Below are 12,718 nucleotides of genomic sequence, written 5' to 3' on the forward strand. Positions count from 1 at the left end.
TAGTTTAGATTACTAGTATAGTAAATATATTATTTATAGAATTATATTATAATATATATATAAAAATATAAACTTAAAGTTATATTTCTTTATATACCTTTTAGTCTTTTTCCTTTATAATACCTTAAGGCTTATAATAAGATTTATTAGTTATTATAAAAGTATATAGGTAAAAGCTTATATTAGGGAAAAAAAAATATTATATTATTATTTATTATCTATATTTACAGCCTAAAGCTTAACCTTATAGGCCGCAGTTATCCTATAGTACGTGGCTATCTCGTACACTTGGGGAGATACGGGTGATACCCGAAAGATTGAGATTGAAGGATGCTTGATCCCGATAGCTGTCAGCCTTCACGGCGCACTGCAAGTACTGCGAAAAAAACAGTCATCCGTGCTAGTATGGGCAGATGCTCTATGCATCAATCAAAAGGATCGCGATGAGCGGAGTCAGCAGGTTCAACTCATGCCATTCATCTACTCCAATGCGGATAGCGTCGCAATCTGGCTCGGTCCGGAAGAGAACGACAGCATACGAGCCGTTACGTTTCTCGACGCCATCGCGACTACAGGTGAACCTTTCGGTTCCAGCAATATTTCCCAAATCTTAGCAGCTGGGGCCGAAAACGGTGATCTTTTGGCGGTTGTGTCGCTTTTTGGGAGGGAGTATTGGCGACGACTTTGGGTTGTCCAGGAAGTCTCCAACGCGAAAAGAATTATGGTTTACTGTGGCTCGACTCGTCTTGAGTGGAAGAAATATCAGAGCGCCTCGGTCCTATTCAGCCAGCGCCGTGGGGAACTCATCTTCAATAACAAAGACCAACTCAAGAGGCGACTAGCAACTTCACCTGATTAGTTCAGCTACGTTCAGACCCTCATTTATCAAGGGCCAGCCAGTTTACCAGACCTCAAGTTCCACATGTCGGATGGAGAAGAGGCTCTTCTACAGGTGCTACGAACTTGTCGCAGAAAGCTCGCATCTGATCCTAGAGATAAACTCTATGGAATACTTGGCGTCTTACCAGCCGGTATTCGAGAAGAGTTCCGCGCGGACTGTAATCTCTCCGTGAAGGATGTGTACACTGAGATTGTCGACTTTCTTCTCAAGACGACCGAGAAGCTCGACATTATCTGCGAAGCGATCCACTTCCCTGTTCACACCAGCACCGCAAACCTTCCAACATTCGTTCCGGACTGGTCACACATACCGCAAACGTCAGCAATGGGCTTCAAATACAACTTCGCAGCTTCAGGCTCCAGCAAAGCCATTTGCAGGTTCCGTGACGAACGTCTCAACAAGCTTGAAATTTCAGCACTCGAAATTGATGTTGTGCAAAGCAAAGGTGTCGTCGTCGGAACGCTTTGCAACCTAGGAGATTATCTCATGGCATTCCTACACTGGAGAGCACTACTTCTCCAGGCTGTTGAAGGTCGTATTGAGCAAGAAATAAAAATGGCGGAAGAATGCTTGGCCGCGACGATATGTCTTGGTCAAATCCCATCGGAATATGACCGAGGCCGATGGCAGGCAGAAATCTACCATGTCTTTGCGAACCTCTTCCGCGACCGGCTACCATACATCATACTCGATGACAGACTAGCTTACTACTTGAAAACTCCATCTGAGGTCAAAGCTGAAATGAGGCGGCACTTTCTGCAAATTCATTTCGGGGATCGTATGATGGGGAGATGTTTCTGTCTTACACAGAATCGTCGGCTTGCGATGGGTTCGGGGTTCATGCTTGCGGGTGATATAATAGTTGTGCCGTTGGGTTGTTCGACGCCGATATTGTTGAGGGCTGAGGGGACGCAGGGCGAGTATAGATACGTGGGCGATATATATATTGACGGGTACATGTTTGGCAAAGCTGTTGATCAATGGCAGGCGGGAAAGAGGCAGTTGAAGAAGTATATACTTCACTGAAATTGGATATCTTCACGCAATGCCCTAGAAGCAAGGGTCTAGATATCTTGGCTACTAAGTTTTATCTGCTGATTTAAGCACATCTAGAAAAACGTGCCGATATTCCGAGATAGTGAAACTGCCATTGATTCACATTGTCTATATGTTCTCTCACATTTCTGCAGTTAATCAACAAAGCCATTGCTTTCTCAATTGATAAAAGAAAGGTTCGTATCAAGTGACCAGACTGAGATTCTTTCGATGGAGCAGTGTAAAGCAAGGCAATTGAGAGTGCAGCTGTGTCATACTATACTGATTAGGTCGTATGATCGGGTTTCGGCACTCAGTTAATAAATCTGTATTAATGACACTACTCCATGAGTGGTTCATGTATGACTTGATAATGTGTTTTGAGGCGAGCTGATAATTCACATTCATGACTCACCGCTGGTGAGTATGAACTATAAAGTGAGACATGCATAAATAGTCGCAAATAGCGCGTGATGAGAAAAGATCTAAGGCCACCTACTCCGCTTTTTAACCCAATATGGAATATTGTAAATCAGCTTGTAGTTCTTGAGGATTGTCCTCGATGAGCGTGGCTGGCTGGCCAATACGATAGTGTCATATAGTTCTTTTTGGCTTGTGTGTCACACGAATGTCTACCCTCGCTAGCCTCGGCATCATGGAATGATCGGAAATATCGGGGCGGTAGTGGAGTACTAATAATGTTAATAAGGTAGCAAAAGCCATCTCGAGCTTTCAGTCTATCCCTTCACAACCAGCTCAATTCCCAAACCAACAAACACATATTTCACCTTCCACTTTATTAAGTATTCACGTCTCAGTTGCCTTAATTCAACCATCTTGACCATGTCTCGAAAGTACACCATTAATATCAAGAACGCCTCTCAGGAGAGCAAGGATTTCTTGCTCTTTCAAGTGATCCCTAACCCTCCTAACATCCCCCGGGAAGGGGTCTTCACCAACGTCTACCAGCGGTCCGTTCGGGTTCAGGGAAATGGCAGCTCCAAAGCATCTTTTCAAATGGCCAACCAGTACTGGGCGGTCTACGGGCCGTCCGTGCAGTCTTGGGATGGACAGACCAAAGTGGCTACTTCAGGATCCAGGGACGTCGTTCTTGGCCCCGACGGTTCCTACTTTGTCCTTTCGACCTTGCCAGGCCCCAGAGGAACACCGGATGGTGTGTCCCCTTGCTTTGATGACGTAGCCAGTCGCAATCGTAGCACCTTTGCTCCCAGTGCGTTCACTATCCGTACCGACGGGTCTTTCAACCCCAACGAGAGTATGTAGCCTCGATCGCCCCATGTCTTAACTCAGAGGACTAACAGTGAATTTAGGTAATACCTACTTCGGTGTCGGTGCCAAAGATCCCAGGAGTGGCGAGATTATCCCCATTCAGACTTACCGAGCCAAGCCCAATGTTGTCAGCGAGATCGTCCCGTGTGACAAGTACTACATCGCCTTCGGAAACTACGAGCCGGGTTCTGTCGTCAATATGAACTGGCTCGGTAATGTCCTCGAGGTCGACTTCACTACTGCAGACTCCAACAGCTGCACCTTTACCCTTGACGCCACCAACAACTATGTCCCAGAGACCGACATTGCCAACTATGGCATCCGTTGGAGGGTTACCACCGCTGTTTAGATAGAAAGTCATTGATTGATACTGCTGGAACAGGATGCATCTAAACCATAGCATTGTAGGACACCGTATTTACCAGTCTTATGTGTTCGGCAGCGGCTACATGTCTACATCTAAACTTCCATCAAGGCGGCCTACTGACAAGATTCAGCATATTGTGAACATTATTATAAGTCTTCCCTTTATTACGATGAGAAAGTAGGACTTATCTCTGTGAGCTGATGTAAGCTTACAGTCTGGCGAAGTAGCGAGGCTGTGTATATCTTAACCAGACTGATGTCACTTGTTCGATTTATCGGCTTCTTCTTTCATCAACACCCATGGGTACGTTTGATTGGACTAGATTGATCAGTTCCGGATGGGGCGGTTTGTGCTGGGCTGGTTAATGGTTTAGCCGTCGGAAGGCCCAGCCAATCAATCAAATGACCTAACTTGATGATCAATATTGAGGCATATATCTTCATGGATATAGGGAAGAGAATGTGGTTACACAAGTAGGAAGAAGTAAACTCCGAACCAATACCCGCCGTAATCTTAAGTTTGCCTGACGTCAGACAGATAGAGTTAGTCAGGCTAGCACTCAAACTCGCTTGGAAGCGAGGCCAAGTGACCTGTGCTTGGGGGGGGGGACAGAAAACGTTGGACTGTCATCCCGGGTTCTCCCACTATCCCGAGTTGCAACCTTTATGTCTCCCCGGAGCCATCCCTGTCACCGACTCAGACTCACCGGTCATGATAGAGGTGAACAGGCACCATAACAAGCTTATCAGAATATCGTTTATACATGAGCCAGGACTGAGAAATACTGAGCCTTGACAGCCTTACATTTATCTTTTTAGTACAATCAGTCTCTCAGTGTCCGACTAAATCTTTCGACGATCACCCCCGGGCATCAACACTCCTTATCGACCGTGGAGATTCTTGGCATGCGGCGTATTTCCCCACATCCTAACAAGCGTCAATCGGATCAGCGCCAACGCCATCTCTCATAGTGGAGTAATGATGGGCTCTATATCGACTTGTACACAAGGCGCGCCAGACTCCCAACTAGTATTGAGTGACGCGCTTTGGAGAGAGAGAGTGCCGCACATTAACGGAGAGAATTATTTCTTCTGGCCGTACCCGATTCTAAAGAGGCTGATAACGCGGGAGACAATCATCCGACAACTTGATACCGTCAAGATAGGACTGGAGGATGCCGAGGCATGCAGCGATAAAATTCTGGGCACCGACAAGACCTCATTTCTTCGAGTCTTTGCAATACTGGCTATTGCAGAGCGATCCGTCGATATCCAGGCTTTCATAGACGCAGACTTGCATGACGAACGATTTCCTCTGGTACAAGGATCTGAGCATCATCTTACTGCGCAGATCTGCATGGCAAAGCTAAGATGGTCTCAAATGCAGAGAGACTATTTCAACATCAACCAACTACGAATGTCGCCGAGGTTCTTTGCACTGGAGGAGGATTACGAAGCTCGGCACTATGATATGCCCAAAGGACAGATGCTCCCCTGGGTGCTTTGTCGAGACAGCTACGGAGTGCACGAAGAAACATTGTCGGGCGGATGCGGACAGGTAGTCAAGTACAAGATTGACGCCAACTCACATGGTTTTGCCCCGTTACTTGAAACGGTGAGTCGATAACGAGTCTTGCTACTTTACGAGGTTCTGATTTTCATATCGCATAGCTTGGATGTTATGGTACCTTCGTTGCCGTCAAGTCTTTGAAAGGTACAAATAAGGAGAAAGGCAAGCCGAACAAAGAGTTGGAAATGCTTAAACAGTTCAGCGGTCTTAGTCACCCCAATATCATTACGCTTTTGGCCACATACACGCTCAACAGCCGGTTTCACTTCATATTTCCAGCTGCCGAATACGATCTCCTTTTGTATTGGAAAATCCACCCTGGTCCACTCGTGAACCCGGCTTATGTCAACAGCGAAGGCCTCTTATGGCTGTCGGGACAAATTCGAAACATCGTCGGGGCTCTTGCGCATATCCATGAGGGCAAAAAGGCACATATGAATACGGAGACAATGTTCGGAAGACACGGAGACATAAAGCCTGCCAACATCCTTTGGTTCAGATCACGGAAAGAGCAGCGTGGTGTTTTTGTCATATCAGATTTCGGTATTGCAGATGCCCACAGGGAAGAAACCAGATCTATTATTCCTGCAGCTGATTTTCCCGTCACACCAAGGTATCGAGCACCCGAGTGCGATATTCGTGATGGGCGGATATCCCGAGCATATGACGTCTGGAGTCTTGGCTGTATGTTACTTGAAATGGCTTGTTGGATCCTTGGGGCGAACGAACTTAGAGAACAATTCAAAGAGATCTTGATGTCGCCTTACATCACCGGGGTCAAGACCGACATATACTTCGATATTCACTGGCTTGGGACTGGAGAGGGCTACAGACTTAGCGTGAAAGAACAAATCGTTCAGGTAAGTCTCCCAACTGCTAAATTTGACACTGCCTCTTTCTGATATTACTGGCAGTGGATCCGTTCTTTGCACAATAAACCGAGCTGTAGTTCCTATGTTCACGATTTGTTAGATATGATACACGAATATATGCTGGTAGTAGATCAGAGTAGGAGGAAAAGTATGACAGGAATACTTGATGCTGTTGAAGAAATGCACCAGCGCGCGATTAATAGCATTGGCTATCTCAGAGATCCGGAAACGAAGGAAGTAATTTTGGAGGCAAGATATATGGATGGAATGCATCTGAATGATAAGATAGAAAGCATTCTTGAGAATCAGGAAGAGAAAAGAAAGCAGCTGAACGAGGCCTCACACTGAGAGGTATCGGGTAACTGATGACAGCAATTCAAGTTCGACCACAATGCCAAGATACGCAGTAAACCTCTTGCCGTAGGTAATTCAGTTGTATATTCAAATCACAAACAATTACAATATCTGAAGAATTTTAAAACGAATTGTAACTTCGTTTCTGCCTCGCGCCTCGCGCAATTGACCGAAACAGGAACATCTATGTCAGGTGATGGTGACTCAACTTACGGATCCTCCTATTGCCGACTTCAAATCCAGACGAATCCGGTATCCACGAAAGATTTCGAGTCAAAGCCTTCTTCCAGGACCAGAGTCCGTAAAATTGTCTTCGCTACAAAGGATAAGGAAGAACTTCAGCTTTTCATCAGACCCTGACCTAGTCTTTGACGTTTTTATTGACGTCCCAAGGATTATTCAACTTGATAACCCGACGTCTATACCGGTCAAGCTTCTCGTGGCACCGGACTGGCAAAAAACAAGTCCAATCATCCAAAATATCTCACAAGAAGTTAAACTTACAACTATACACATTTGGATAGTCACAGAAACATCATTCAACAGAATATATGGAACGCGAAGAACAGAAATAGACCTCGGAGTTATCCAAGCTCTTAACAAACTCAAGATGAATCTTCGAGTACCCTTCACACGTCAATGGGAGCCTATAGATGTCGGAGGATTGTCTGGCTTGCGGATACGTCTCCAAGATACAGGATTTCCGCAAAAATGGAACTTTGCACACTCTGGGTTTACGCATTCGTTTTGTACATACAATATTGAGGTTACGCATGGGATTAAATGGTGGGTGCAGGGTGAAATTGCGGGAGTCCGGTTCGATGTGCGTGGGGGAATCGGATCTGTTGATATTAAGACCCAGTTATGAACGACTACGGCCTGAGGAGACGGACGGTGAAAGTAGTAGGACGGCAGACACTGAGACTGAGGTACAACACGATGAGTCGTGGATCAGGCCACCTGTAGAAGAGGCAGCACCAGCTTACAGAGATCCCGAGAGCACTTAAAAGGTGGAGGGATAGAAAACTTCGAGGACAAGCTAAATCTATAGATCAGTGGCGCATGACTATTGGCTGCATCCATCTTGGCCATCTCATCACTAAGCCGCGAATTAAACTGTGATTAACTTGAAAGGTTCCCGAAGGCTCTTTTTTGATGACCACTGTACTAATATAATGAGTTTTATCTTGATTACATACTGTTACTCCTATCATAAGACACATTTACCGACATGGTCTTCCTGATATGGGGTGATAGCGCTGGGCTAGAAGGTCCACCAGCAGGTCCAGCATTGCCCTGACCATTCATAGTACCACGATGTTGATTGAGAATACTCTTATCGCTCTGGTTGTCAGAGTTATTATCCGGGTGAGCCTCGGTCTCAATCAAGGCGCTCCATTGGCCAGCCTTGTTCTTGGGAACGAACATGATGTTGTTCATGTTCTTCAAGCGATGCGAGTTCTCGCTTGACTTAGCTGATGAAGGAAAGACCTTGCGAAGCATGGGGCGGAGGGTAGGTATACAGGCAGCCATGATAATGAGGGCATTCTCAGCGCAAGCTGTGAGAAGAAGTTCACCGACGTCGAAGGTAGGATCGGTGCTTGTTGCGTTGGCTTTGAGCTTGGTGCACTTGATGACAGCAATGGCCCCGGCGCTGGAGGACTTAGTAAGAGACGATGATAGTAGGGGGTGAGAACGTACAAGACACCAAGACTCATGGCGACAGCTACACCAAACTTTTCCTTGTTCTTCATGTTCAAGTTCCAGAGCATAGCCCAAGGAAGAAGCGCGAGGATGAAGTCGGTAGCAGCAGAGTAAGCTTGGAATGTTAGTACTACCCAAGGCCAACCGCGTGGAACAGACTTACTGCCGATGAAGTATAGCACTCCAAGGTAGACATTAGGATGCCAACACTTGCTCACAATAGCCGGGTTCCATGTTGTTCGAGGATCTTCGCAGTGTACAAAAACAATGATAGAGATGAGGATGTGAAGCGTAAGCATAGTGACGACGATGAACCAGAGGAATCGATGGATGAATCGCTGTGCAGCTAGTCGCATGAGACTGATCGAGAAGGATGTCTTGCCCAGCGCGCATGACATGACGACAAAGGGCTGTGAGACTTGGCCTAGTAATGCGACCGGGACGGCATCTTGAGGGGCAAAGGTAAGAACCCATTCGACGTGTCGACCAAGACCCTTCTGAACGGCGGCTTCGATGATAGCGCCATAGCAGACGAGAAGAACCTGTTGTAACCCATACTTATTAGTCTATGAGGTGTCGAGGAAAATTTGCTTCTTACCAGAGAGAGAACAATGACCCAGTCATCAAGACCAAAGACCTTTCGAACAAACAATCTCGTGTACACTCTAAGTCCAACAAAAATAATGGGAAAGATCACAGAAAGCCACGTAACAGTCCGAATCATCGGCCCTCGCGTCTCGGCGAGATACTCAGGAGAAGGCGCAGCAGCAGCGGCCATATTCGCATCGATAACCAACAAGTTTGTCTCAGACTGCTTCAACAGGCACATTCATCCGTCTTATATGTTCCAAGGACAAACCTTGATACACAATACGAAAATAACCAAACCGGCAGGCAAACAAATTCTTTGGTAACATAGTTTTGTTCTCTCAAGCATATGTCACATCTCAACGAGACCAGATGAAGGATTTCGAGTATCACAAAGAAAAAAAGAAAGAAGAATATTCATCGTGGGGAAAAGATTGGCCTCGGGAGAGACCCAGGCCGTTGGACTCGAAACAACGGTTGAAAAAAGCAACGTTGAAAACGGGGCTGCAAAACCGCCCGAGTAGCGAATCCAATGAAGGGGATGAGAACATCCCGACTGTGAGAGGAGAGAAAACAATGGGGACGATCAATGCCATCGCGATGATACGTTAAGCAAGCCGCAACGGAGACGATCTGCAGATCCAATCACGGGGGGGACAACAATAGACGATGTTTGTTCGCTTTGCATAATATGTCAAATATCAGTTGATACAACAGGGTCGCACGCAAAATTAGAGCATGGAGTCGCTTGTTGTTATCTCCGTATTGCTGCCAATCCTGGTCGAGTGTTGGGCCTCGCGAATCTGATAGATCAGATGCCGTGCCATACTCCTGCATATTGGCTCGCCACAGAGAGTGGGTTTGTTTTGCCGGCCGCGAGAGGTTCTGCAAGAAATTTGTGCAGAGTGGATTTGATTTAAATCAGAGTCTTGATCATTTTAGTGTTGAAGAGACCGTTGCGTGGAGATGAATGTTAATTGATGTCTTGTCTAAAGTTAGTCGAGGCTTAGTTCCCGTGTCAATGGCGTCCTTGTCCCGTGTTACTAGCTCCAACGTTGTCTCATTGTCTCCGAACCGAAAGTAAGCCACTGACTACGTGACAGTCACTTCTCATATTCCGTCGTATTCAGCTTGTGCTTCTAACTGCCTCGAGTCCTGTAAGCTCTTTGTTTTCTCAGCCTTTTTTCCAAGGATACCCCTGGCACGTACAAGGATGGTTCCGCCTCCCCGGTGAGATATTATCTCTTCTCTCGTTCTCATCGTGCAGAACCTAAACCGATTTAGACAATATCAACCGAGGTGGTTGCCAATCGAGACCGTGTGCGTGGGATTCTTGTTCTTGCTAATGTATGCCAAGTTTCAAGGAGCCTCATGCTTATGTGGGGGAGCCAACAATTTCACACATGTTTGCGAGGGAACGCTTCCTGTTCCTGTCTCCTCAATGGCTGCTCCTCTTCTGTTTGTGGTTTCTCACGCGTGGAGTTCAGACATATCATAAACACTAGCATAAATACCCTGCAAGTTGGCGGTGGAGTACTGTTACATGGTGCATAATCCAGACGCCTTCTCTACAACGGCGTCACTTTTCTCTTTGCCTGTGATAAAGACAGTCTAGACAGTGTGGAGATGGAGTGCATTACACATGTCCAGTAATCAGGCCATGCCCTCCGTAAAAAGCAATATAGATCCGGCTCGGTCCCGCGTCTGCATCCCGCAGCTGCTCTTTAATTAAATTTATGATACATCCTCTTTGTTTTCTCCGCAGATGCACTCGTTGTCTCTGTAGATCATGGCCCTTTCTTCATATGACCTGAGCTACGTGCTGTACGTCGGCGTTGCTTTTGTCGTCGCTCGCATCTTTTACAACCTCTTATTCTCGCCTCTCAGACGCATTCCTGGCCCTCTTGCTGCAAAGTACACTGACTTTTATCGGGCGTATCTTGCCACCAAGGGAAATGTCGATGGACATATGCGAGCATGGCATCAGAAATGGGGTTCTGCTGTGCGGGTTGGTCCAAATACGATCAGTATCAGCGACCCAGATCTGATTCGTGTCATTTACACGACGAGAAACCCTTGGCGAAAGGTAAGCACCCCGTGACATATCTTTGTGGAGGGATGGCTCAATGGGTTCTGACTGTCCTAGACTAATATGTACCGCCCCAATGATGTCGTCGTTAATGGCCAGCGGATGCAAAACATCTTCAACACTGCAGATGAAGACTTTCACACCAAGTACACCAAACCCATCCGGGGCTTCTGGACACTCCCCAAGATGCTGGAGGCTGAGCCCATCATGGACGAGACTCTCTGTGAGCTGATCACTCACTTGGACAATCGCTTTGCTAGCACTGGCTATGTCTGCAAGATGGATGAATGGGTTGCCTATTATGCTTGGGATGCTGCTGCAAATATCAGCTTTGGTCGCAACTACGGCTTCATGGATCAAGCTGCTGATGTCGAGAACATCATTGCTGAAAGCACAGCTGGACTCAAGTATTTCACACCTGTCAGTCAGATCCCGTGGCTTGACGAGTGGCTGGACAAGAATCCCATCTGGCGCATTGGACCTCGCCCTCTCGTCAATGGTGTATTGTACACCATCAAGATTCTCACAGAGTATCAACAACAGGTGGCTTCGGGTGCTGCCAAACGTAAGCCCGTGGATCTCTTCATCGACAAGTATAACAGCTTGAAAGAGACTGTTGATTATGTCGATGACCAGCAAATTCTGAACTGGCTTATGCTAAATGTCTTGGCCGGCGGCGACTCAACAGCTGGTGCGATGCGTGCGCCCGCTTACCACCTACTCAAGAACCCTTCTGTGTGCGAAAAGATGGTCGCCGAGCTCCGTTCTGCCAACTTGACTCTGCCTGTTCCTCAATGGAAGGAAATCAGTCAACTACCATATTTCGATGCAGTTATGCGTGAGTCTATGCGAATCTCACCCGCTGTCGGTCTCATCCTTGAGCGCGAAGTCCCAAAGGAAGGCCTCGAACTATCGGACGGTCGCTTCATCCCCGCGGGAACAAAAGTCGGGATCAATCCTTGTGTAATCACTCGCGATGTTGGTGTCTTTGGGGAAGATGTCGATACCTTCCGGCCAGAGCGATGGCTTCGCAGCAAGGGCGAGTCTCAGCAGGGGCATGCTCAACGCGTACGACGAATGCACGAGTGCACTGAAATGATGTTTGGACACGGCTCGCGAGTTTGCATGGGTAAACACATGTCCAAGTTGGAGATGTATAAAATGTTTGCTACGCTTTATGTGAACTTTGATGTAAGTCGGGTCGTCTCCCTAAACTCTTGACATCAAGTATTGACCCAAGATGTAGGTTCGTATTACCGATCCGAACCATAGATGGAGGTATGATAACTCCTGGTTTATGTATCACAAAGACATCCCATGTACTATCAGTCGCAGACAGAAGTCGTAGGTTTAGCGTAAACGTATTTCATTTCTGTTCTATATTCGGCCCGCACATATAGCGTATGGGGCACTGCATGACATTAAAGTAAAGATCTCATGCCAGTTATCCCAGTCTCCAAACAATAGTCTAGATTTCATTAACCTTTACATCAACTGGTATTATATGGATATTTCCATTAACGTTTTGGATTATCATAGTCGTCTTCATTGCCTTCAACGTAAGACGTCTGGTTGGGCGTGAAAAGTATGTACTATTCGTTGTCTTTCTTTCCACAGTACAACCACTACCTCCTAAAATTACCAATCTATACTTTTAATACTATACTACTAAAGCATTCTATATCCTGGTCTTTCTAGTTAAGTAATTTTAAATATTTCTTAGTAATAACATAACTATTAGTATAATCTAGTAAAAAAAGTTTATTATAAAGCTTTTTTCTGAGAAATATATTAATATTACTTATATACTTTTACAAGATAAGGATAGTAAGAATATAATAATAAGTCCTAGATAGGGCTATTAATTAGCTTTTATATTAACTTAAAATAAGGTCTTAGTATTTTATAATATTTTTCTTAAGGAAACTCTTCGGTAATGATACACTGGT

General features: G+C 46.0%; 5 protein-coding genes across 5 annotated transcripts; 4 read left to right on the top strand and 1 right to left on the bottom strand.

Annotated features, from left to right (window-relative positions):
* Nucleotides 1–1,927, top strand: FSUBG_2002 (heterokaryon incompatibility het-6; the record flags this gene model as incomplete). Its single annotated transcript, XM_036679730.1, has 2 exons — nt 269–775; nt 860–1,927. Coding segments are annotated over 2 exons (1,575 nt in total), but the record flags the coding sequence as incomplete, so codon positions are not given.
* Nucleotides 1,928–2,779: 852 nt separating this feature from the next.
* On the top strand, nt 2,780–3,575 carry FSUBG_2003 (uncharacterized protein; the record flags this gene model as incomplete). Its single annotated transcript, XM_036679731.1, has 2 exons — nt 2,780–3,212; nt 3,268–3,575. The coding sequence occupies 2 exons, from the start codon at nt 2,780–2,782 to the stop codon at nt 3,573–3,575; spliced, it is 741 nt and encodes a 246-aa protein (XP_036542279.1).
* A 996-nt stretch (nt 3,576–4,571) lies between these two features.
* Nucleotides 4,572–6,064, top strand: FSUBG_2004 (CMGC kinase; the record flags this gene model as incomplete). Its single annotated transcript, XM_036679732.1, has 2 exons — nt 4,572–5,207; nt 5,264–6,064. The coding sequence occupies 2 exons, from the start codon at nt 4,572–4,574 to the stop codon at nt 6,062–6,064; spliced, it is 1,437 nt and encodes a 478-aa protein (XP_036542280.1).
* A 1,515-nt stretch (nt 6,065–7,579) lies between these two features.
* FSUBG_2005 (integral membrane protein PTH11) lies at nt 7,580–8,870 on the bottom strand (the record flags this gene model as incomplete). Its single annotated transcript, XM_036679733.1, has 4 exons — nt 7,580–8,042; nt 8,090–8,207; nt 8,256–8,634; nt 8,691–8,870. 4 exons carry the CDS (start codon nt 8,868–8,870, stop codon nt 7,580–7,582), a joined length of 1,140 nt encoding a protein of 379 aa, XP_036542281.1.
* A 1,599-nt stretch (nt 8,871–10,469) lies between these two features.
* FSUBG_2006 (pisatin demethylase cytochrome P450 monooxygenase) lies at nt 10,470–12,117 on the top strand (the record flags this gene model as incomplete). The annotated part of the gene is made up of 4 exons (XM_036679734.1): nt 10,470–10,766; nt 10,827–11,960; nt 12,016–12,047; nt 12,105–12,117. 4 exons carry the CDS (start codon nt 10,470–10,472, stop codon nt 12,115–12,117), a joined length of 1,476 nt encoding a protein of 491 aa, XP_036542282.1.
* Nucleotides 12,118–12,718: the final 601 nt, after the last annotated feature.

This window comes from Fusarium subglutinans (assembly GCF_013396075.1).
Source record: "Fusarium subglutinans strain NRRL 66333 chromosome Unknown NRRL66333_c0000018, whole genome shotgun sequence".
In the NCBI taxonomy this organism is placed as follows: domain Eukaryota; kingdom Fungi; phylum Ascomycota; class Sordariomycetes; order Hypocreales; family Nectriaceae; genus Fusarium; species Fusarium subglutinans.